Source organism: Pezoporus occidentalis, unplaced genomic scaffold (assembly GCF_034315485.1).
Source record: "Pezoporus occidentalis ecotype Australia unplaced genomic scaffold, CSIRO_AGI_Poc_V1 ctg21, whole genome shotgun sequence".
Lineage (NCBI taxonomy): Eukaryota > Metazoa > Chordata > Aves > Psittaciformes > Psittacidae > Pezoporus > Pezoporus occidentalis.
Genome location: NW_026913964.1, coordinates 7,033,254 through 7,056,714, shown reverse-complemented (window position 1 = coordinate 7,056,714; position 23,461 = coordinate 7,033,254). Strand labels below are relative to the sequence as shown.

The 23,461-nt window shown below is 36.2% G+C and overlaps 1 protein-coding gene across 2 annotated transcripts in view; it reads right to left on the bottom strand.

Moving 5' to 3' along the window:
* The window catches only part of DPH6 (diphthamine biosynthesis 6), a 213,238-nt gene that overhangs the window by 21,898 nt on the left and 167,879 nt on the right, over window positions 1-23,461 (bottom strand). For both annotated transcript variants that reach the window (XM_062619375.1, XM_062619374.1), the window contains one exon: window positions 19,025-19,430. In XM_062619375.1, the coding sequence (XP_062475359.1) occupies window positions 19,025-19,430 (406 nt within the window). The remainder of the gene's footprint in view (window positions 1-19,024; window positions 19,431-23,461) is intronic.

Here is a 23,461-nt window from a genome sequence, read left to right as displayed (position 1 = left end):
TAACAGTGAAATCTGCTACCAACAGAGCAATACCTATACAATGACAATACAAAGGAACCAAGGCAAGGAAGCAGATTTGTCAGAATGATGATGATAAAAGCCAAGCTTTGTATGCTTCAGAACAGTGTTTTTAAGGAATTCAAAGAAAGGTGTTAAGGCCTGGTTAAGAATGTACCAAATTTAATTAGAGAACCTATGGCAACTCAAACTGTATACAGGAAAAAAGTAAAGAGATTAGATCTGAAAAAGCCATTAGGGTAAATATGGCAGCTATTTCCTTGAGAAGATGGTCTGACCTGATGAAAATCCTGAATCCATTAAAGCTGAAGGGAATTTTGCCACCAAGTGGAGCCAGGATTTAATGAACTGTGTGTTCATTTATACCTGTTAACATCATCTGCTTTTTGTGTCTTTTAGCATTCTGGAATCTGCACTCCTATGCAGGAGAGTAGGCTGAAGAAAATATTTGGCTCGAATTCAGGTGGTAAAGGTTCATTTTCTGTCATGGGCTTACTGAGAAAACCTGATTAAGTCCCTACCGCCTTCTCTTGTGTCCAGGTTCCTTCTCAGTAAAACTCAGGTCATGATACTAAACTCCTTTCTAAGGTTCCCTGAGATCAAAAGATAAAATATGCTACAGCTAGGTACATTTTGTTATTTTTCATCACTAAAAACACTACTTACTAAACTCCAGCAAGACACCAGTGTGATATCCCTGAAGGCACAAGATGAAAAAATTAACTGGGAATTTTAGAAACTTCTTTTGCTTACTGACAATGTATAAAAAAGGAAAACTACCTTTTAAGTTGGTAATGGCAGCAGCTATTAAAAACATTCGTATGTAAACACATGACTATTAAGGAAACAGTTGAGGAATAAAAGTGAGGAATACAATAAACATGCTTATTAAAAAAAAAGTCAGAATAGTGGAATTCCTACTTCCAGGAAATGCTCTGCTACATTAGGATCTCTATTACCCTGGAAATGTCACTAATGCTGCATTTCATGAATTTTCAACCAGCCTTGCATGCCAGAACACAGAGCAAGGTGACAGTCTTTCTTTAATCACTAACAGTTTGAACTTACTCCAGTAGTTCTAATTCTTTTGGTCCACATCTGCAGAATGGCTGTAAACTATCTGGCCTTGCATTTTAGCTTCGATCTTGCAATGCAATATGTGTAAAAGGTTCCCTGTGGCTATAACTTCTGTCCACGTCAGATTATGCTTTCAGGGACAATAAAAGGTTTTAGCAAATTTTAGATAAATTCTGTTTCTTTCCTGTTCATTACTTGATTTTTTATGAGTTTTATCTAACATAAAATCTGTGATCCATAAAGAAGGCAAGCAATAACAATCACAGTCAAACAGCTTTAAGTCAATCTAGTGAACTAGTCAACTCCAGTTCACAACTACAGGATGAAGCTTGGGGGTTGATCAAGAAAGTTACCTCAAACATCAGATTAAAACACCCATAGGAGCTTTAAGATCATGAAAGAGATTAATGAAGTTAATGAAATTAATTCCAACATGCAGAAATGTTTAGCCTTTTGGAGGAGATAAAGAATCGTATCTGGTCAAAGAGTATTCTCACATGAGTTAACATGGAATTGTCACTTTGCAAATTTAACAGTACTAGTAAAACTAACAAGTGTGCTGCAGGAACACCAGCAGTTGTTTTACATGATATTAGCTAAGGATTACAGTGAGTCTGCAAGTCTATTTTTTTTAGCAAAGGTGAACAATTTGGGGGAAGGGTTGTTCCATCAGAACAGTATCAAGAGTACCAATGTTGAATCTGATAATTTCAGATGCAAACTGTACTTGTCCCCAGTTTCCAGTCTTGCAATCTAACTTGCAATTATATGACAATCAGATTTGTTTCATTGTTATTACAGTCTAGCCTTTGCAAGAAAAACTATGCATCTTCCATTAGCTTCCTGTAACGCAATAGATGGAAGTATAATAGATGAGAAATAGTCTGTAAAGTACAAGATCAACAATATACGGCCAAAATTTGTTTTCTATTCCTTGAAACAGTATCTCCAAAATAGAATTCTGGTATATTGAAAAATGAGTTTGGAGAACCTGAACAGCTACTGCCAGTGCCACTCCTGTTTCATGAACAGAAAGAACACTTTGAATGCTAGACACTGCAATCTAAGAGGAAGCCAAGATGAGTTTGCAGAGTTGCAATCAGATGCAAATAACATTTTGGAATGAAAACTGAAGTATAACATCTTTGAGATACAAGAAACTTAAAACTGTCTCTAAAATCATTGAGCCTGAATCTCATCTTAGATGAAAATAGCTGAAATTCATTAAACCTTCAGAAAGAGTTAACAGTCTGATTAGCCAAATAATGAACACACAACCCCCCCCCCCCGAAAATGTTAAGCAGCTCAGCAAGACAAAGGTAAAAAGAAAGGCTTTATACTTAAGCTAAATATAACCATGCAAAGGGCTTGTATTTACCTGCACAGAAACCATAGCTAAAACAGCATGAAGGAAAAAAACTCCGTACTTCAAAATGTCTTCTCTATTCTAAGACAATATTAGGATCAATTGACTGACAAGAGAAGAATTTTCTCAGCAGAGAGTAGGGAGCCAGAGAAGATTCATGTGCACCTATGCATATATATATATATCTGAATATGTATATATACTCGTTTTAACTGTAAGAATGTTCCTACCCCTTCGTGTCTAGTCTAATATTCCAAGCTGGGATAAATCAGATCACCTCAGAAAAGAATAATGAAAGGAAATATAACATTATATAATAATTTTGGCATCTTTAAAAGGATAAGATTTTACTTTTTTTTCCAGTACGTTATTAAAAATGAAAGTTCTATAGATAATAACTGAAGTGCTTTAAATAATATTCCAGCTTTAGTAATAACCATATCTGAGAGCTGTAAATTTTAAGTTTGCAAATGTTATTCTACTGAAATGTCATCATGAACTTAAAGTCCATTTGAAGCCTTGTATTAGAAAAACTGCATTATTGAAAGTGAAGAATTCAGTGTAGGTTATCTTAGGTTTTTAAAAGGAAGGAAATTACATAGTCTAAATCAAGTTTCTACTGAGCATCTACTCTTACTGGCATACTTTATCTCTGCATCCTGCTGGGTAACTAAATGCCAGCATTCACTTAATTTGGTTGAGCAGCATGGAAAAGCTTAAAATATATTTATTTATGTTACAAAAGTGAAATTCCTATCATTTAAGAAAATAACAAAAGAATACAAAGAAAATATCAATATTTCTAAAGAAATATATAGACATAAAAAGCAGGGAAAAAGTCTGTTATGCTTCTAGACAAGGAAAGGAAAATGTGTTCACGTTACTGTGGCATGGAAGCTGACCTTTTCGGATAATAAGTAGTTGCTCAGAATAGGTTAATTAAACAGAATGTGTTTCTAAGAGTAGGTTTCACATATAAATTGGGCTTCTGTGGACAATACAAAATTTTTACATTTCATTTCATATTCTCATCTTCACTTGTGATTTGTGGTATTGAGCACAGTCATCTGGTTACTGGATACTTTGCTCTTCAGGTCTGTTAAAAATCTGTTGTAGGGCTTTTATTGTTACACTAATAGTCATTATATGGGGCCAGTTCTAGCAAGATAATTTTATACATAAGCTTCAGTTCAGAAAAGCAGGTGCATGTTTATATAGGCGGATTAGGTATATATATGTATTGAACTGGTGCCACGTTTACTACTGCAATTTTTATAATGCATTAATTTATAAATCTTAAAAATAAATACAATTTAAAATTGGTCAATTGCATGATGCATGCACACAGACATAATAGATTTATAATGCTATACATGTTACTGTCTTATTTTGCCCTTTCCTTTAAGGCTTTTTCCCTGTTGATGCTGGTGTAATCTAAAGGATAACACGGCATTTCCTACAGCTGTCACATACTTTAAGCGTTCAGTTTCATTTTTTAATCTGAAAGGCTTTCTGAAAATATGTCGTAATAATTCATGGCTATTTAGTATCCTAGAGACATGAGCAGGATTTACATTACAAACCCCATTATGTGAGTGTTTTGCAGTAACTAAAATATAAGTATTTATCATCATACAACCTTGCTGTTCTTAATTGCTAACATGAGGTTTAGTATAGGAACCATATAAACAATATTATTATTTCTCAGTTGGTTTTATATAAAGAGTAGAAGGCTGTTATCACTGCTAGAGGTCAAATTTGTGTACTAGGAAGTGAATGTACAGAGGCTGCTTCATGTTTTGTTTTCACTCTGCAAAGTGATGCTTTCATACTAAAGGTGATGCATCACCAAGAATCCAGCAAAAAAAAAGTACTGAATTGCTTTCCTCTTTCTCTCTCCTGTTTTGCCAGATTTTAAAATGTATGTTACGATATCATGAACACAAGATGAAAGAATACCACTCTCGGCAGGGCAAATCCCTGAATACACACCCCCCACCCCACCCCCCAAGTACTGTATAGATCTGCTTTTATAGGGAGGGGAAAGACAGAATGCCATCCGAAAAACATTAATAAATCAAATATATTTAAACTCATGAAAAGTTTTTGGCTCATAAGCATAATATAATTAAGAGGCCATCAGTTTTCTAGGGAGTCTGGTGATCTTGCACAAAATGTATTTAAGCCATGGACAGACTGCACAAGGTCAGTGACAGACAGGACAGCAATCTAAGCCTACTCAGTGACAGAGAGGATTTCAAGTGGCACTGAAATGTTCTCTTTAATTGAAAGACAGCCCATTATTACAAAATAACAACTAAGCAACTATGGTGTATGATGGGAGGTAACACTGTTTTTGTAACCCCCCAGCAAATAAAACCCCTAACACTGGACCTCACCATGCAAGCTGTGGCATATCATAATCACTGACTTGCATATTACTTCTGAAGGAACTTCCAGTTTGCTTAGGAATCATGATACCAAGGCAAAGTTGAACTCCCCTGCATCAAAGCTATGCTGGTCTGTCCAGTGACTCCGCCCCTACTTTAAATGGAGTTCAGCTGCTTCCATGCAAATTCCAATGCAAATAAACAGCACTCAGCACTTCACAGGAGAGACATAAGTATTTCATAGTATTAGGAGCCTAAAGACGAATGCTTTGTCTTCAAATACTTCTGTTCCTCCTGTTTATACAAAACCTGCTCTTTTTTAAATACTGGCAACAGCCAGCAAGATGGATGTGTTGCATTTAGGTTGGTATAAGGGCCGTGCATGATCTATCAAGATTCTTTTGTTTCTGTGCTGCTGTTTTCCTTCTGAAGCAGGGACAAAGAAACATATTAGTGGCTCCTAATTTAATAAATAACACCCAATAGAATCCAAGCTGTGAATTTCTGTACATGTTTTTGCTTCATACTTCTTGCTACCAATCATATTTTCAGCATAGAAGAACACATTTTTAAAACAGAACCTTTGGCTTTATAATTGTGCTTGCTATACTCTGGTTTATGTTAGTCACATCTCCTTTTTTCTGGAACAAGAAACTTTATAGACTGGTACCTCTTAATTTTTACATCTTGTTTTGTTCCAGTTAGCTCCCTGTGCCTCCCTTCAAGTTTTACTCTTGTGTCATGTTTTCCATGGGAAATTATTTATGTGGTCCAGAACAAGAGATGAATGGAAGTAAAAAGGGCAAGAACCAGAATAGGAGACTACAGTGAAAAAGTAGAAAAGACCAAGCAAGTGGAGTACTTTCAGATGAAGCCTTGCATTTTCCTCTCTCTACTGAAAATGAAGAACCAAATAGTGCCTTTGAACTTGGTCAAATATGCTGAACTCTTTCCCAGCGATGTTAATAACAATTTCTGTTAATTCCAATAGACTGGGATTTCATTTCGCCTAAAAAGCAAAACCCCAGTAGCTAATGATATCTGATGTTCAGCTTAACTTCTTTTTCAGAGCTCAGATTCTCAGCATTTTCTGAAACTTGGGGTTCTTTTGTGTGCCTTGACACATTATGCATCAGAGCAGGCACCATTCTTTGGTGCTTGTCTCTCACTAAAATCATTCTGGTTCACATAGCCCAAGATCTTGCCTTTAATTCCATAGGTCCTCCTGGCCAGCATGTGATGCTCTTCCATCAACCCTTGCTCAGCCCCTTCATTTGCATGCCAGAAAAATAAGCCTTCCCATGTTTGCACAAGCATATTTAAGTCTTAATGTCTAGCAGAAAGTGTATCGTTTGGGATTTTTTCTCCTGAATGACATAGTGGGATGCACTGACTGGATATTTTTGAAATGTGTATTCCAGTAATTAAGATAATTAATTTGGGGTTCCTAGCCAGCTGAGAGCTGAAAATATACAAACTCTTATAGCAGATATATGTTAGTATGCCATCAATGAACCTTTGAACTGATAAAGTCTTTTAAATATAATTACTGACTCTGAGCATACTTTATGTGATGAGAACTTCTGAAATGCTTTTCAGCTTCTCTGCAGTATATTCATTGTAAGTGAAACATAAAAAACATCGAAAAAAGGTAAAAGAGCATTGTAAGCAATGTGCTTAGAATAACTTACTATGTTCCTTCCATTTAATACTTGCCAAAGACATTTTTTGAAGTGGCATCATACGGTAAACTTACTGCAGATTAAGCATTGTGCCATTAATTTCTGTATCACAGAACTATTATGCAGCATGTTTCCTATCAAAATGAAATTTTAATATGCTTATAAGTTTGCAAAACTCCCGCAGAAAGTCTTTTCAAGCAAGTTAAGCCTCAAATTATCAGGAATACTTTTAATGAAAGCAGTAATAAACAGCTTCTCTGTTTCCAAACTTTGAAAGGATCAAAAGTTTAAGTGTGTTGCAAACTATCACAGCTAAAAACAATCACAAGGGAAAACAAATTGGAAGAAAAGTAAAATTAAAAAAGTCTAATCTAATAGAAATCCTGATAATTTCTGTTGCTGTTATAATTTGAGTGACCCAAATACTTGATTAAATCACAGCAGGAAAGCTACGCTATGTGATATAAAATGAAAGAATTCAAAGCATATTCAGTGTTAATGCAAAGAAAAAATAGAGCAATCACCTAAATTAGAACATATTTATCTTCACGTATGTAACTGCAGAAAATGCCTTAGGCAGGCTTCAATTAGTTACGCTTTTCATAAAAGTCTGGAAATGACAAGATCCCCTGATAATTCTAAAATGATGAAGTTATACCCACTAGAAGAGCAATCTCAAAACAGATTTGATCTCAGACTCCAGAGCATGCACTTCAGTGAACTGTTCTTCAGGGCTCTGCTTATTCTTGCTATTGTGCTGCCTCTAAACAGCACCTCATTTTCATAGTTGCTAAGCACAGAATCATAGAATAGCTAGGGTTGGAAAGGACCTTAACATCATCTAGTTCCAACCCCCCTGCCATGGGCAGGGACACCTCACACTAAACGATGTCACCCAAGGCCAGGAATGGAGCATTCACGACTTCCTTGGACAACCCATTCCAGCGCCTCACCACCCCTACAGTAAATAACTTTCTCCTTATATCCAATCTAAACTTCCCCTGTTTAAGTTTTAACCCTGTTACCCCTTGTCCTATCACTACAGTCCCTAATGAAGAGTCCCTCCCCAGCATCCCTATAGGCCCCCTTCATATACTGGAAGGCTGCTATGAGGTCTCCATGCAGCCTTCTCTTCTCCAGGCTGAACAGCCCCAACTTCCTCAGCCTGTCTTCATACGGGAGGTGCTCCAGTCCCCTGATCATCCTCATGGCCCTTCTCTGGACTTGTTCCAACAGTTCCATGACCTTTTTATGTTGAGGACACCAGAACTCCACACAATACTCCAAGCGAGGTCTCAGGAGAGCAGAGTAGAGGGGCAGGATCACCTCCTATATGCTTTTATAGCTTCTATATACTTCTATAACTTATATATACTTCTAAATACTTCTGTAACTTCATACATCTATAACTTCAGCTAAGAACTTCAGGAAAACAAAGCTCTATAATTTTGTCATCTTGTGTGAATTTATCAAGTCACTTCATCCTTCTCTGCCACAAACACAAAGCTGCTTGTATATCTTAAATGGATTTATGTCCATAGCATTGGTATATGGATGCAATATATTTGAGAGTAAAACAGGCGAGATACTGCTGTTTTTCTTACACCTAATTTCACCCCATTATCTCATATACTGACATATACATATCTCATACATTCCTGGCAGGATGATTAAAGACAATTCAGTACTCTGTGAATATCAGAAAGCGCAGTCTTTAACATATTTTTTTTTTCTTCCAGTAATATTGCTATTATGCGAACAGAAATAATTTTGATTTTCAAAGTTCAGAAAGTCTTTATCCACTGATAAGAAAAAGTTTTTAACAATGTTTTGATGTTCTGTAGAGGTTTAAAGGTTGTAAATTTTACAGTTTGCAAATTACTATTTTTTAAATTAATTTTCCAATTCCTAAAACCCAGTTAAATTAGTATTTAGCCCCCATATCAAATGGTACAACCATCTACTAGTGTGTTTAAATAAGGAAAACAAAGTCTTTTCCAGTTGAAGATTTGACATTACTGATGACATAAATTATTTAACTTCGTAACAGGATTCCTCGTCCTCAGGTGTCTCAATCATTGTCAAATGAATTAGACTCTGGAAACACATTAGCTTTATACTGTCATAAGAAATACTGCAGAGATATCACAGCCCAGTGATAATTTTAATTCTGAACTAGTATGAGTTCTGTTAGGATAAAGAGATGGAAAGAAAAAAAGGATAAATGTGCACACTACAGAGAAATGAGTGGGGGAAAAAAACAACCCCAAAATAATAATAAAAAAAAGAAGCCCAAAGAACAAAGAATCCAGACACATTTCTCTTTCAGAGATATACTCCAATAGGAAAAACCTGCTTGCTGGTTTCAGTAATTATTATTCAAGTAAGGAGTGGTAGGCATATTTTGTAAGAGTGTGGAGTATTAATGACAGACAGAAAGAAGGTGATGGTGGCTTTTTTTTTTTTAATTTTTAATATGCATTTAAATGCCACTCTTTTCAGACAATTCATTGTAATTTAATAATAATACGGAATCACTAAATAATTTTGGGAAGCATAGACTAACTTAGGTTGCTGAGGTTCTCTGGAAATCATATAGTCCAACCTCCTGCATGGTCACAGCAGGGGTAACTTTAGATCAGTTCGCTATGGGCCTTGCTCAGTCAAGTTTTGAAGACCTCCAAGATGGAGGTTCCACAGGCTCTGGGTAGCCTGTGTCAGCATGCAAGCACTCTGGTGGAGGAAAATTCATTCCTTGTGTCCAACTGCGGTCTCTCCTGCTGCCCCTTGTGACTGCTGCTCCTTGTCCTTTTCTGGTGGATCTCTGCAAAAAATCACATCTCCTTCTCTGCAATGCCCAGTAAGGTAAGGGAAGACTGTGTTTGGTTCCTTAATAGCCTCTGCTTCCATCAGTGGAACAAAATTCAGTTCCTTCAGTCTTTTCTTGTACATTCTATACACTGACCTTTCATTTTAGTGGTACTTCTTCGGACTTTCTAGCTTGATGATCACTTTCTATTATTTTCCTATCCTAGTATTCCAGGTGTGCCAGCCCACCTCCCTCAACCTGCTGGTTACACTTCTGATGTTCAGAAATAATGCAGAAAGTGAAGGAATGTTCAAATTTGGTACAATGGAAAAAATCACCTGCTCTCCAATTATCCAGTGCTGACACACTAGACTTAACAATGTGAGTAGAAAAGAAGTTCCTAAAGGATCTATGTTATAAATATGCTTTCAGTGTCAATGAATTAGAGCTATTAACTGGATTTTAACATAGCAAATATGATACATTACTAATAAAAGCTGAGCAAAATCCAAAGGCAGGAAAAAAAATAATGTTTTTCACTGCTTGTTTTTCTATGAATTGGAAATTTCTCAGTTATACCTAATAACTTTATGCTATTTTAAACCTAAATTTATTAGAAACTTAAGAAGAAAGCACCACTGCATATGTTATGCAAAGTCAAATTGCATTAAGTATGGCAACAGCAAATACTTTCCCATGATGGCTAGTTACAGGTATTTGGATTAGAAGTTACAGTGCAGATAGAAAAAACAGCAACACAACTTTCCTCTTCACTTTTTCTTGATGTAATAGCATCGTTGTATCAGACAAATCAAATGAAACCCCAAGCCCACTCGTGGGTGGTAAGTGAACAAGATTACAGTACTTCTATCAATGCTAAGCATAGCTTTTATATATTTCCTTCTAAGTCAGAGTATAATTTTGAAAGGTGTTTCAAAACAAAAACCCCACCTTTACACCTTTAGAGTCTCCTTCCCTGGAGACATTCAAAACCCGCCTGGACACATTCCTGTGTAACATTATCTAGGTGTTCCTGCTCCGGCAGGAGGATTGGACTAGATGATCTTTCAAGGTCCCTTCCAATCTCTAGCATACTGTGATACTGTGATACAAATGCATGCTGAAAAGATTTTAATCAAAAATCTGCTTCGTAATACTTCTAAAATTAAGATATAATTATTAAGTGTTGTCCTTCGGACCAGTTTCCAGAGTCAGTTTTCCCGGAATTTAAGAGACTGCAATCAAAACAAACCCTGGTTCTATATTTTAGCAGCTTCAAAAAAAAACAAACCACCAAACCAAAACTACAGCCCCCCCCGAATGAAAAAGTGTACAGTATGTCTCTTTCAATCTGCATAAAGAAAATAAAAGAAGGGATGTTACTGAGTAATAACAGCTAAAACCATGAGCTGAGTATTTAGGATGTAAAGTTTGGCTGCACAGTCCAACTTTGAGTAAGCATGCAGCAGAGGCAGTAAACACTGGAGACTTTTCTTCCTTAAGCATACCTGTGGAGTACAAGCGGGACTATTTTCTTTGTCCTGCCTTTTCTTCTATCTTGAGGCCTCCTCCCTAGCTCCAAAGGAGAGATATCTTTGACTATGGAAAAGGGTTCAGAGCAGGGGAAAACAAATGGACAAAAGAGTACAAAGGTGTTTCATCACTTTTCAATCTGAGCAATAATAATCCTTGTGTCCATGCTGTCCCTGGGCTTCAGGAATGTAGGCAGTGCCTTTGGCTTCCATTACCCATATAGACAAAAGAGAAGATCTAGGCTATTAAAGCAAACTGTGCCCACAGCATCATCTCATCCTGTTAAGTTTCTGCCTGCATTTTTTGTTTGAATCAGGGCATTATTTAAATTTCTAGTTTCACCTCTTTGTAAATAATTATTTCATGCCATTACATAAAAGAAGGTCTTATCTGTGACCAAGAAAATGGCCAAACATTTTGGATACCTCAGAGACTGTTCAGATGCATTGCTGAGAGACTGTTGACAGCTGAACTTGATACCTGATACATTGAGTTTATATATGTGACAGAGAAGATACTATCTCCTACTGCATGCAGGAAAAACGAATTCCACAGTGCTGCCACTAGAAGAGTTTTCAAAAGGAATTTAAGACATTGCCCATTTACCATTGTACTTACTAGAGCCATTAAAAGTCAGATTTTCAGTAGCTACTTGTCTCTAAAGTCCCAACAAGGAAAGACTTCTGATAATCAAGGCATCTGACAAAACTTGATAGGCACAATCAGTGGTGTCTACAGTTGAAAAAAGGCAAAATGTTACTGAAAGAAATTAACTTTGAGAGACTGGAGAAGAAACTGGAGGAGAAATTGGAGAGGAAGTGGAAGGCTTTGAGGCAAGATTTATTGATAGTTTTGCCTATCAGTCAGTGCTAGTTCTGAAACCTGGCCTTTCCTCTTTCTATCAGTGTTACCTATTACTGCTTTGAGCATGCAGACCAAGAAATGGGGAGATTTCAGTACCAGAACTGATAGTTGTGAGGGTAATTTCTATGGAGTGGACTCGGTAGAATAGCCTAAGCATGGTATTGCAAACAAAAGCTTTAGGAAACTGAAAGAGAAAAAAAGCACAATGAGAATAAAGATTTGTCAGCTATCTTACACATACTGCCAGGGCAGGAAAATTTCTAATCTCAGATAGTCTCACATGTGAATTGCCTATTAACAGTACAAGGAGAAAGGAAGTTTCCAGTCATAATTTATTTAGGTTTTTGTTGCCAAACCCAATAGTTTGAGAGTTGATAGATAAAATACTGATTTTCCCAGGTATTGCTATTAGCATTTGGATGAAAGATACTGAAGTACAGCTTCTGCTGTCAATCAGCAATACTTTCAAAAGGGGCTAGAAGAAGCTGTCAGAGAAGAAGATTGAACTGGTACTTCTTGGTGCAGAGGTTATGTCACTGAATGACTAACAATGGTCAGACAGCCAACCGTCATTCAACCCTCCAGTGAATCATCCATTCAGTGGGATAGCAGACACACGGAACTAACCCAAGAACCTCCTCACTAACAAGCTATCCACCTACTCATTGATCTTCCTGCTATTGTTAGTGTTGTTATTTATATTATTATTGGTTGGAAATGTAATTCTCTACACAGTTCTTCCTTGCAAAATTCACTTCTTTCATTGAACTATTTCTTAGGTCTGCTAGACAAAGAGCATTTTGGTGCTAAAGACAAGGAAATACAAGCTAGTCATGCAAAGGTCCATAAGATCCATCTACTACAATATTCCATTTCAAACAATGGTCCTAAATAAATATCTAGAATGAATAACAACAAGGAAAACAGGTGTGTTGTTGTTTCAGCCTACAATTATTTTAAGATCAGTAGACTTCCTAAGTCAGATGTGACTTCACTGGTTTAAACACCACCATAGTTTTTTTCTTCACTTATAAATAAAAAAAAAAATAGAGAAGGATCTGTAAAATTATGCAGAAGTCTCTAGAAATCTAAGTTCTTTCAATGTTTATTGATTTAGAATGGCAGAATTGCTGCCAAAATTTGGTGTGTTGACACAGTCTCAGAGAAAAAACTTCCTATGTAATCATAAACTGTAATCCATGATGGGTCCGTAAAAACTGAGTTTGTCAGAAATTGTTTCTGGATAGATAGACAGATAATATATGCCTCACATATTAAACACCAGATGATCCTAATTTGGCAATGATTTCATGCCTGATGTCATTGTTATAAGATGCTTTTATAGTTGTTCTCTGTCAACAAAGCAGTAAACAAAGTTTCGAAAAATTAATTTTGACATTGTAGAAGGACATTTGTAGTTTATGCATTTCATGCATTTATACAGACACTTATGCATACATGGATAGGCCAAGTACAGAAATACCTGTCTAGAAGACACCAGTTTTCCTGAAAAGTATTAATTTGTTCAGCCTCCTTGTAGAGCTAATTATCAGAACTACTACTTCTGACTTATTACAGAAGAGACTGGGTTCTCATTCCGTAAGATTTTTCATACCTGTCCCCTTAAAATTTTCACCTTATAGCCTACCGCTTTAAAAAAAATCCAGTGTTTATGAAGATAACTCAGTAACTAACAAGAAGCAGCAAAGCTACTGCCTGGATCAACATTAAAAATGTCTAGCATTTTTCAAAGTGATTATGTAAGGAAAGCAAATCAATTTTCCCCGGAGGAACGGGGAGGAGGATCTAAAGAGTGCAACTCCCACGGGTTGAGACAAGAACAGTCCAGCAACCAATGTACAACACAAATCACCACCGCTACTATCAACTACAACAGTGATAAGAGAAAATAACAAGGGAAGAGAATACAGTACCACCGGCCAAGAAACGAGTTCCACCTGGAAGCCCGTGTCCTTCCGGGTAACTCCCAGTTACCCCCCACCCTGGGCAAGACGTGCTGTGGTATGGAATACCTCCTTGGCTAGCCTGGGTCAGGCGCCCCATCTCTGCTTCCTCACAGCTTCCCCTCCTCCCTGGCAGAGCATGAGCCTCACAAAGTCCTTGGTCAGGGTAAACAGCACTTAGCAACAACCGAAAACATCAGTATCACCAACACTGTTCCCAGGCTGAAAGTCAAAACACAGCACTGCACCAGCTACCACAAAGGAGAAAAATGACTGCTACTGCTGAACCCAGGACAATGTTGGGAAGTGTTTTCACATTTTCCACTTAGACTAAATTAATTTAACTTGGTAGATAACCAAGTTCAATTTTTACAGTCTGTTTCAGACAGCATCATGATATTTTAAAAGTATTTTTGTTTGTCCAAATTATATATGTTATACTTCGTTAGTGATCGCAAAGCTTGATTTCAAAAGGACCAACACTTAAAAACAGTTATGTACCTGCTTCATTCTTATTCAGCAAGCAGTTCTTAATGATTGTTTAGTTTCTACTCACACCATTAATTCTCCACAACTTTAGAGTAAATACTGATTACTCACATAAGAACATGTAGGACTGTGTTTGGAGGTTGAGATTCCAGCTGTCCTCATGGGAAATATTTTCCCCAGTGTATGAGGGCATATCCATCAAGAAAGTAAAGTTGAAATAAATTCTCAGTGTGACTCTAAAGTGCATTAGTTAAAAAGTATTAAACTTTAATGCACATGGACATGTGTTATTAAGAAAATGCATCCTGGTATCTTCATTTGATCTTCTTCCACTTCTTTTAGATTTACACTACATAATGTATCTCTATCAGTACTGGGAACTCTGTTTTGGACAACATCGGGAAAATGTGTGGATAAGACAGTATTTTAATCAATGGAATACTTCAAATCTTACCTTCCCAGATGGAAAATCCTTAATTTAAAAGCAACATCTTTACTCATGTCAGGGTATACTATGTCAGTGCAATGACTCCCAACTAAGTGCTTTATCAACAGGGTTTCTTTCAATGGAAGAAACAATCCCATTTCAAGTAAGATTTTCTACAGTCCAGTTGACCCGTACTTGACCCTATTAGAATTTTTTCAAACTAGAGTATCACAGAAATTTGATAAACACATAAGTACTAAGCACCTTTTAGTCCTAAGCATTTACACAGCCACATTAAAAACTAATTATATATTCATTTTAATGCTGCTACCAGACTGTCTTTCTATTTCAGTTCTCTTTTGCCTTTTTATATTCCCACTTCGTTTTTTCTAAAGTATTAAAAAAGGATTATGTAATATGATGTTCTGGTGAATACAGGACCTTTTCTACTCCCTAATAAATATTCAAAAATATTTTGCATACATCTTGTGAACAAGGCTTGTGAAATCATAATGTGATGACTTATGAACATTCATCTTTCCTATGCTGAAGTATAATCTAGTCAACTGGATGATATAGCAAATCATTCTGACACGTTTATATCAATGCATATTTAAATAAGAATAAGAAATAGTCAAATTTATGTTAAAGACTTCTAAAGGCTTAACAAGTCAGCTTAATCTAATCCTCCTACTTCTAACACGTTCTGTGGTCTCAGCACAGTGCCCGTAATACTTTCATATGTTATGAAGGATTGCCTCTGAGAAGTTCAACATCAGTAGTACACTTTGCTCAATAAAACTTTACATCTGGTCTTAGGATGACAGAAAGCTATCTGTCTCAAATTTGCATTACAAACCTTTAGCTTCTTTTGGCATCACTGGCTATAATAATTTCCAATAACCTGTTAAAATATGCAGAGTATACATATTCCTGGTTCTCATCTTACTGTGTCAGGTACAAATTTCTCTTTTTTTTTTTTTGAGAGTTTTAAATAAATGACAATTCCTTTGCACCAAAAAAGCGCTCATCTAACCAGAGGTTCATTTGAGAAGATCTGTGGCAGTATTTCCTCCTTTCACTGCAATGATTTTAATTTCTAATCAGAGAAAAACAAACACAACAACACCTTTATTTCTTTTCCATGCTTTTGCTAGAGGAGACAATACATTGCAATTCAAGATTTTGCAAGAATTATTGAAGACTATTTGCTAATCTTATGACATGATGGAAGTCCATCAAAAATGCACTAAGACTGGAACAGTTATCCCCTCAAACATCTCTCTTGATTTCTGAGACATGATCATTTCTGTCTTTTCCATTATAGTTACATCTGTCTGATGTGTTTCATATTAAAAATATTTGAATAGCAGTGTCTAGCATTCCCTTCTACATTATTAATATTATCTTTCCTCAACAGGCAATGCATCTGATGGTAGTTGAAGACTCCAAAAGGACAGACCTACTTGTAGGATTAACAGTGTCTAACACATGTCGGAGATAAACATGTCACTAACAGATCATCATACAGATGGTTAGCAACCAGCACTACCTGAGCTGAATTAATAAATGCCAACTGAAAAAATTGCTCTCTCAATATCATTCATCTTCTGTCAGCCACATTCAATAAAACAATATTTTTTAAAAGTCCATGTATTAGGCCTGCAGATTTTTAAGTCAAGATCAGTGCATTCCTGCTTTATCCTGTGTCTTGGTAAAATGCTATTCTGTGCTTGAAAGACATTTTTACCAGCTACCTGATCTGCAGCGTAGTAAATTCTGTTAGCCACGTAGACTTACCCAGCAACAGAAAGTAACCTTTGGAGATAGCAAGAATCAGCACAAAGACATCCAAATGCTCAAAATATCAAGTCTACAAAGACATGTATGACCAAGTTTTGGCCGGACCCAGAACTGACAAGACACAAACCAGTGCTATTTTGGAAGCCAGTCCTGTTCCCTCTTGGGACTTGCCACATTCAGATTCATGCATTCAAGAAACAGAACAAGCTTACTGGAACTTGCCTAAATATATTATACGTATGTTTTGAATTCTTTTCAGGTAATGAATTAAAGTTCTGGATAATGTAAAACATGCATTTTTTTTCTCCCTTAGTCCTGAATCCAGATTTAGGAAGAAGGCTGACAAGTTAATGGGCTGTTGTAGATGAAACATGAGGACAGGCTCAAGAGGAAAACAGGAATACACTCCAAGAAACTGGAAGAAGCTGTGGTCATCAGAACTTAACATTCTCTGGTATCTTGGGCTGGTGTTACAGGCAGAATAAAGTATCATGGCATTCAAAAGAAAGATCTGACATTAGTTCTGGTATATTACACCCCTGAAGCACAGTAAAAGACACACATATTTGTAGTAGTTCTGCCAGTCAAAACTAAGGACTGCCAATAATAACTGAGAAGATAACAGACTATGCAATCTTGCTTATGGACACTGTCTAGGGGATACTGAAATGAATGGGAATATCTTGGGAGACCTTTTACACAGTGCTTTTTAAACTGAGAGTTAATATGTATGTGTGAGTACATTTTAAACAATGAAAACTATAATTATTGCAACAGTACAAGAGGAAATCAAGGACACAGTTCAGTAATATGCGGCATCATTTGGGAAGCTGAGGAGGCTTCACTGGAGACTACATGCCTTTCAAGGCTCCAAGAACATATATTAGCAGAACACTTAAATATGTTCCTGTGTCTTAACATTATATTAACAAATAATCTTCTGATTTTGAATCAGAAACAATATGTATATAATATTCTTAAATCAGACTGAAACTATCAGTAAGACACACTTCAGCAACAACTCTTTTTAATTTGAGAAGTTATTTTCAAATATATTGCATATTTCTTCTTCCCATTACATGAAATTCCTTGAAATTTTTTGTAAGTACAAAAAAAAGTTATTTTTAAATTCTTCATCAAGAATTAGTGCTATGAGTAAATTTAATGTATTCTATATATTGCACAGATTTGAGAGAATGTATTTCTTCCTAGTGGGGATAATGATAAAATTACTATGACAGGAATTATTATGACACTGCAGAGATCTGAACACAACCAGTATGAATATATGACAATCACAACAAATCTTTCTATGTCTATGCCACTGGTAATTTCACATGAATGGAATTGAAATAATTTTTTATGCGCACAATTTATAAATTATATCGAGCAATATATTTAATAAAGCAAATGAAATTTATCTGGAAGTAATTATTCTATGGCCTGAGAAATACCAGAAAGAAAGCAGGCAAAATGGTTATGTTAATCCCATGCCAGGAACATGTTTTATCAGGTTTCCTTTTAGCTCTTAAACAAGATGTAGGAAAAACAACAACATTCTGTCAGGCTATATGTTCATTCCTTGCTTCCTGGATTAAATATGCTTATTCTATGCCACATTTTTATAGCTTTCAATTCCTGTACTTTAAATCTATTAAACAATGTCAAGTTGAATTTTCTTCAAAAACTGCTGCAGGTTAAGAAAAAAAAATAGGACAGTAAAATATTTGAGGGCTAACATTTATGTCAGCTAATTAATATGGATTAGTTGTGGTCTGCAAGGATTTTTAAAGTGCATGCATGTTTGAGATAAATATAGACTAAAGATCTGATTTTGGTCCTTCTCAAATTGATTACAAAGCTCTTCTGATTTCAATACAAGTATAGTCTACCAGTTTTGTAGGCATGACATATAAAATAAGCTTTTGTGCTCTTGCATAATGTTAGTTTTCCCAAATAGAGCACAGGCCAGAATACAGCTGTACAACATAAGTATAGTTGCAACATTATATATACATATATTTTTATATATATATACATATATTTTTATATATATGTATATATACATACACAAAGAATATATTTTATATATATATTTCTGTATTCTTTTTACAAGGTAATGGAATGAGATTTTGAAAATAAACATTGGGAAAAAAACAGTAAATTTGTTTGGCTAGCAAGTTCTATTTAAATAAAGGGGTGAGAAAACAGCACACTTTCAAAACTGGATACCCTCTAATCTAGAGGATACACCACCATTTCCTTGTTGTAAAACATTAATATTTCATTATTTATTCTCAAAAGAGTGCCTTTTAGCATGCAGGATTTGTTTATTCGAACATAACTCTAGATAATGACAAAAAAGTCTACCAAATGGACAACTGTTCAAAGATTTTTATGCAAAAGATTCATTCTCCCTATGTTTGACCCTGCTGGCCGTACTATTTCTGATACAAGCCAGGATGCTATTGACCTTCTTGTGCACCTGTCCTTGAAAGGCACTTCTAAAATATTTTCTTCCAATGAAGCCTTATGTAGAAGTAAAGAAATATTACCTTATTATTAGTATTAACACCTGGTTCCTGTCATCATTAAGTCTTACCTATTTGTAGTGTTTCAGCATCAAAGACATTGTCCTTGAAGAAAGCTCTAAAAGACAAAGGACTTGCACTGCAGTCTTCTGAAAGTTTCTCAACAGCTTGTCTAAACATATGAACTAAGTCATGAAGAGGTCCATCTAAATCGAGCTGGGAAGCGGATGGTGAAATCAAGCTGAGATGTACAGAGATTGATGCACAAGATGCAGAACTAGACTCCACAGTTTCACACTCAATTTGGAAGCCCTCTGCCAACATCTTCATTGCAAAATGTTTTCTTTGGAGTGGATCATCAATTACTGCAACAACATGCCATTCAATGGCAGCATCTCTGGGTAGGTGAGATATTACAACCACAGTAAGCAACCCACACACTGCAGTTGCATCACGATATGTCTCTGAATCTTCAACCTAAAACATAAACAAAATATTGTGCATATTACAGTGCTAGTAGAAATTAATGTTGCTCTTATTCAGCTGATAAATTCAAAAAAGTATGTGCAGTAGTTATTTCATGGAGACTTCTTCCCCTAAACTTTTCTTCTCATTGAAAAGTCATCTTGAGCAATTACAAATATCTGTCCATTTTTGCAGTCTCAAAATACTACTGCGCCTGTATATTTTAAGACAATGATCGCAGTGTATTTTTGCACTCATTCTGCAATCACAAAAATGTATTTTTGCATACCAAAAGTCTTTTATCTGCGCTGGTCGTTGAAGAATAAAAATGATAAATACTACTGAAACTACAGAAATGAGTTAGTAAAGCACCTAAGATTTATTTAAAAGTTGGAATACTAAAGATATAGTTCAGATACAGCAAAGATATGGTTCAGATAGTTTTGAACAGCACAATGATCTTGAACAAAACCTCTTAGAAGATAAAATATGTTTTCTTAATAGCAGTGCTCATTTAGGAAGTATATTTAAATTATTTCCACATCAACCAGCACATCTGATTAGCTAACCAGGCAAGCTAACTCTGAGTAACTGAGTTACATTTCTTCTGATGTCATTAAAGAAGTGGGACATGCTTTCTGCTTAATTCTTTGTAAAATAATTCTTAGAAATTGCACTGCAGCATGTTAACAGGTATAGGAAGTGAATATACTGCATAAAAAGTATTACCTTGGAATCTTAACAAACCTAGTATGAGTTCAGAAAAGAATTCTATGGTTCCTGTATTGCTACTATGTATTCAATTCATTTTCATCTGAATACAACCAAAACCAACCTTAGACCTTTCAACTAGGAGCAATACATTGCAATGGGTTGATTCCATTCAGCAGCTAAGCTCCACACAGCTGTTTGCTTACCTCTCCCCTCCCCAGTGGCACAGGTGAGAAAACTTGTGGATCAACATACAGATGGTTTAATAAGTGAAGAAAAAAGGAAGAAAGGAGAAAAAAAACAAAACAAGCAATGCAAAAGGCTATTACTGAAAGCCTTCCCACCAGCAGACTGATACCTAGGTAGACTGTGAGCAATGACTACCCTGCCAAACATCCCTCCCCTTAGTTTTTATGGATAAATATGACATATAGAATGAAATACCCCTTTGGTCAGCTGGAGTCAGCTGCCCCAGCTGTGTCCCCTCCCAACTTCATGTGCATCCTCAGCCTACTCACTGATGGGGTGGTATGACCAACAGATGCTGTGTAAGCAGTTTTCAGCAATGGCTGGAAACCCATGGTGCATTATCAATGCTGTTTTGGTCACAAATGCAAACCATGCAAGTTGCTATTGAAGAAAGTTAAGTCCATCCCAGCCAAAACCGGTACACACATTTAGGTCTGCTGTTACCTTATACTTAAATTCATGTACATATAATCATATAATGTATACAACAAGGTCTATTTATGGAAACCAACTCCATTTTATAACATACATACTCTCAAAAAGTGTGAATTACGTCAACGTACTCTGAATATACTTTTTTTTTTAATCAAATTTTGACATCCTTATTCTGGACAGCTGATTATTTTAATTCTTACAGTACCTTTTCTTCTTACAGTACTTTTTCCTCCATTTATATGCAGAGACAATATATTAAGCATTTTAATATTAGTGACTGACACCATCTTTGTGTACACAGGTAGCTTTTTTATATACCAATTTGCTTACACCACAGTATATACTGGTAATATTGTCTACTATCTGACCTCTGAAAGGAAAAATAATAACAAGATGGACCTGTCATTTTGCCTGAAGTCGATAAGGCCACGTAACTCACAGTACTTTCAATTCACAAGCTCAATTTTCATCCACTCGCTCTCAGCTTTGAGAGGGAGAAATAATGACAGGTTACAGGCACTTTATTTCAAAATTCACTCACAAAGTTATTGACAATCATTTTGCACAGAGTATCTTTGATGCTTGACCCTTGTGAGCTGTTCACATGAAAAATGCACTTCTATATTAACCATAGTGGAGCCTAATTCTATACCAAGCATACAGCAATTGCTTTAGCATTTCTGTTTTTGATATGGGAACAAAAATAGGGATAATTTGTCTCAAATTGCAGTCATAATAAAACCTCACTGAGTACTGTTTGCTTTCAGTACTTTCATTAGGCTAGCTGGGGCTGTTATTAAGGTACCAGCACATAAATGTTATATTAGCACTTATCAAGAGAAGCACAGTATTCTCCTCTAGGAGATGAATTCTAACCTTGTCAATTTAATTCTGCTCTGAGTGCTGTAAAACCATTTGAAAAGAGGAAATACTGGAGCTTTGCACTGAGATTAAAAAAAAAAAAGTCATGCTCATTCAGGCTTAAAGGCCACTGTGCTGGCCCAAGGTGCTGAGGTACTGTTTTGAAAAAGAAATCTAAAGCAGATCTCTGCTCACATCAAGCACTAAGACAAACTTTTCTACTTCCATGTACTTGTCTTAGGTTGTTAAATCAATTACTCACTATTTCTGCTTGCCTTCAGCTGCCATTTAGAATATGAAGAATTACTTGAAAATTAAGGCCAGAAGAAAGTACATTTCCAAATTTAGCTAAGGAGAATCATTCTGTGTGAAAGACCTGTATGGTGCCATAGTACTCGTAACCTTTAACTTTAGTGTTTGCAAAAAGCACAAGTGATGGAGCTACTGGGGGCTAACAATCTTTCATTGGCTGCTACAGAATCTTACAGAAATACTCCTAAGAATGACCTCTCCTGACTTATTTTCAAGAAATTGCTGTCATGTGTTTTACATGGATGCTGCATTTATAAGTTACCTGTCAGAAATTTACAACTGTCTTAAACAGCTGAGTATCTTTATGGTAGCCTGTCTAGTAAATGAGGATGAATATATAAAGTCTGCTAAGAAATTCTATTCATATGGTGCTGGAACAATATAAATGTTAAAAGTGAAAATGAAGAGGAATTATTTTATGACTAAGTTGCTTTTTACAATCGTTTCTGCACTCTTATGGATGAGATTCAGCACTTCTGGCAGACAGCTGTACTACTATGAAGAAAAATATGTTTTTAGGGTTCTTGCCCAAGGATACTCTTGTAGACTTTTCAATAAAGGAGCACACATTTTGACCTAGTCCTTCAGCATCTTCAGAATCTTGGGGGAAAAAATGAGGTAGGATAGTATATGGCTTGCTTACAATTCTCAGAAGAGAAGTGTCAAATCATTCTTGGGAACCTCTAAAATTCTTATTATTGAGAGACAAGAAAACTATTGGGGCAAACACTGTTGGAAGCAGTGACTCCTTAAAGTGTGTATAACCTGAATTTTACAAATCTTTACAAATTTTGTAAAAGCTGTAGGTGTAGCTGTCATCTAAAGGTATTTGCCCTTAAACATTTATTTCCTAGCTATTAGTATTCAAATTAATTTCAATTCATGGGAAAAGCTCTGCCTGTTGAAGATTCTGATTTCCATTTGTTAGCTTTTCCACAGGACTTAATCCTTTCTAAAAACAAATACTGAATGGTAGCTTTGCACCAGAAGTTTGAATGTCACAGGGGAAAATGAGCAGATAGTACAGGTTCAATGGCTGACTGCTGAGACAACGTGGAGACAAATGCTACTTCTGTGCTATATTTTTACATGATCTGATTCAAAGAGTGCTAGACAAAGAAGCCAGGTAACATCCATTCTCTGTGCAGGAAACAGCGTCTGAACCTCATAGCAGCCTTCCAGTATCTGAAGGGGGCCCATAGGGATGCTGGGGCAGGACTCTTCATTAGGGACTGTAGTGACAGGACAAGGGGAACAGGTTAAAACTTAAACAGGGGAAGTTTAGATTGGATATAAGGAGGAAATTCTTTCCTGTTAGGCTGGTGAGGCACTGGAATAGGTTGCCCAGGGAGGTTATGAATGCTTCATCCCTGGCAATGTTCAAGGCCAGGTTGGACGAAGCCTCGGGTGAGATGGTTTAGTGTGAGGTGTCCCTGCCCATGGCAGGGGGGTTGGAACTAGATGATCTTAAGGTC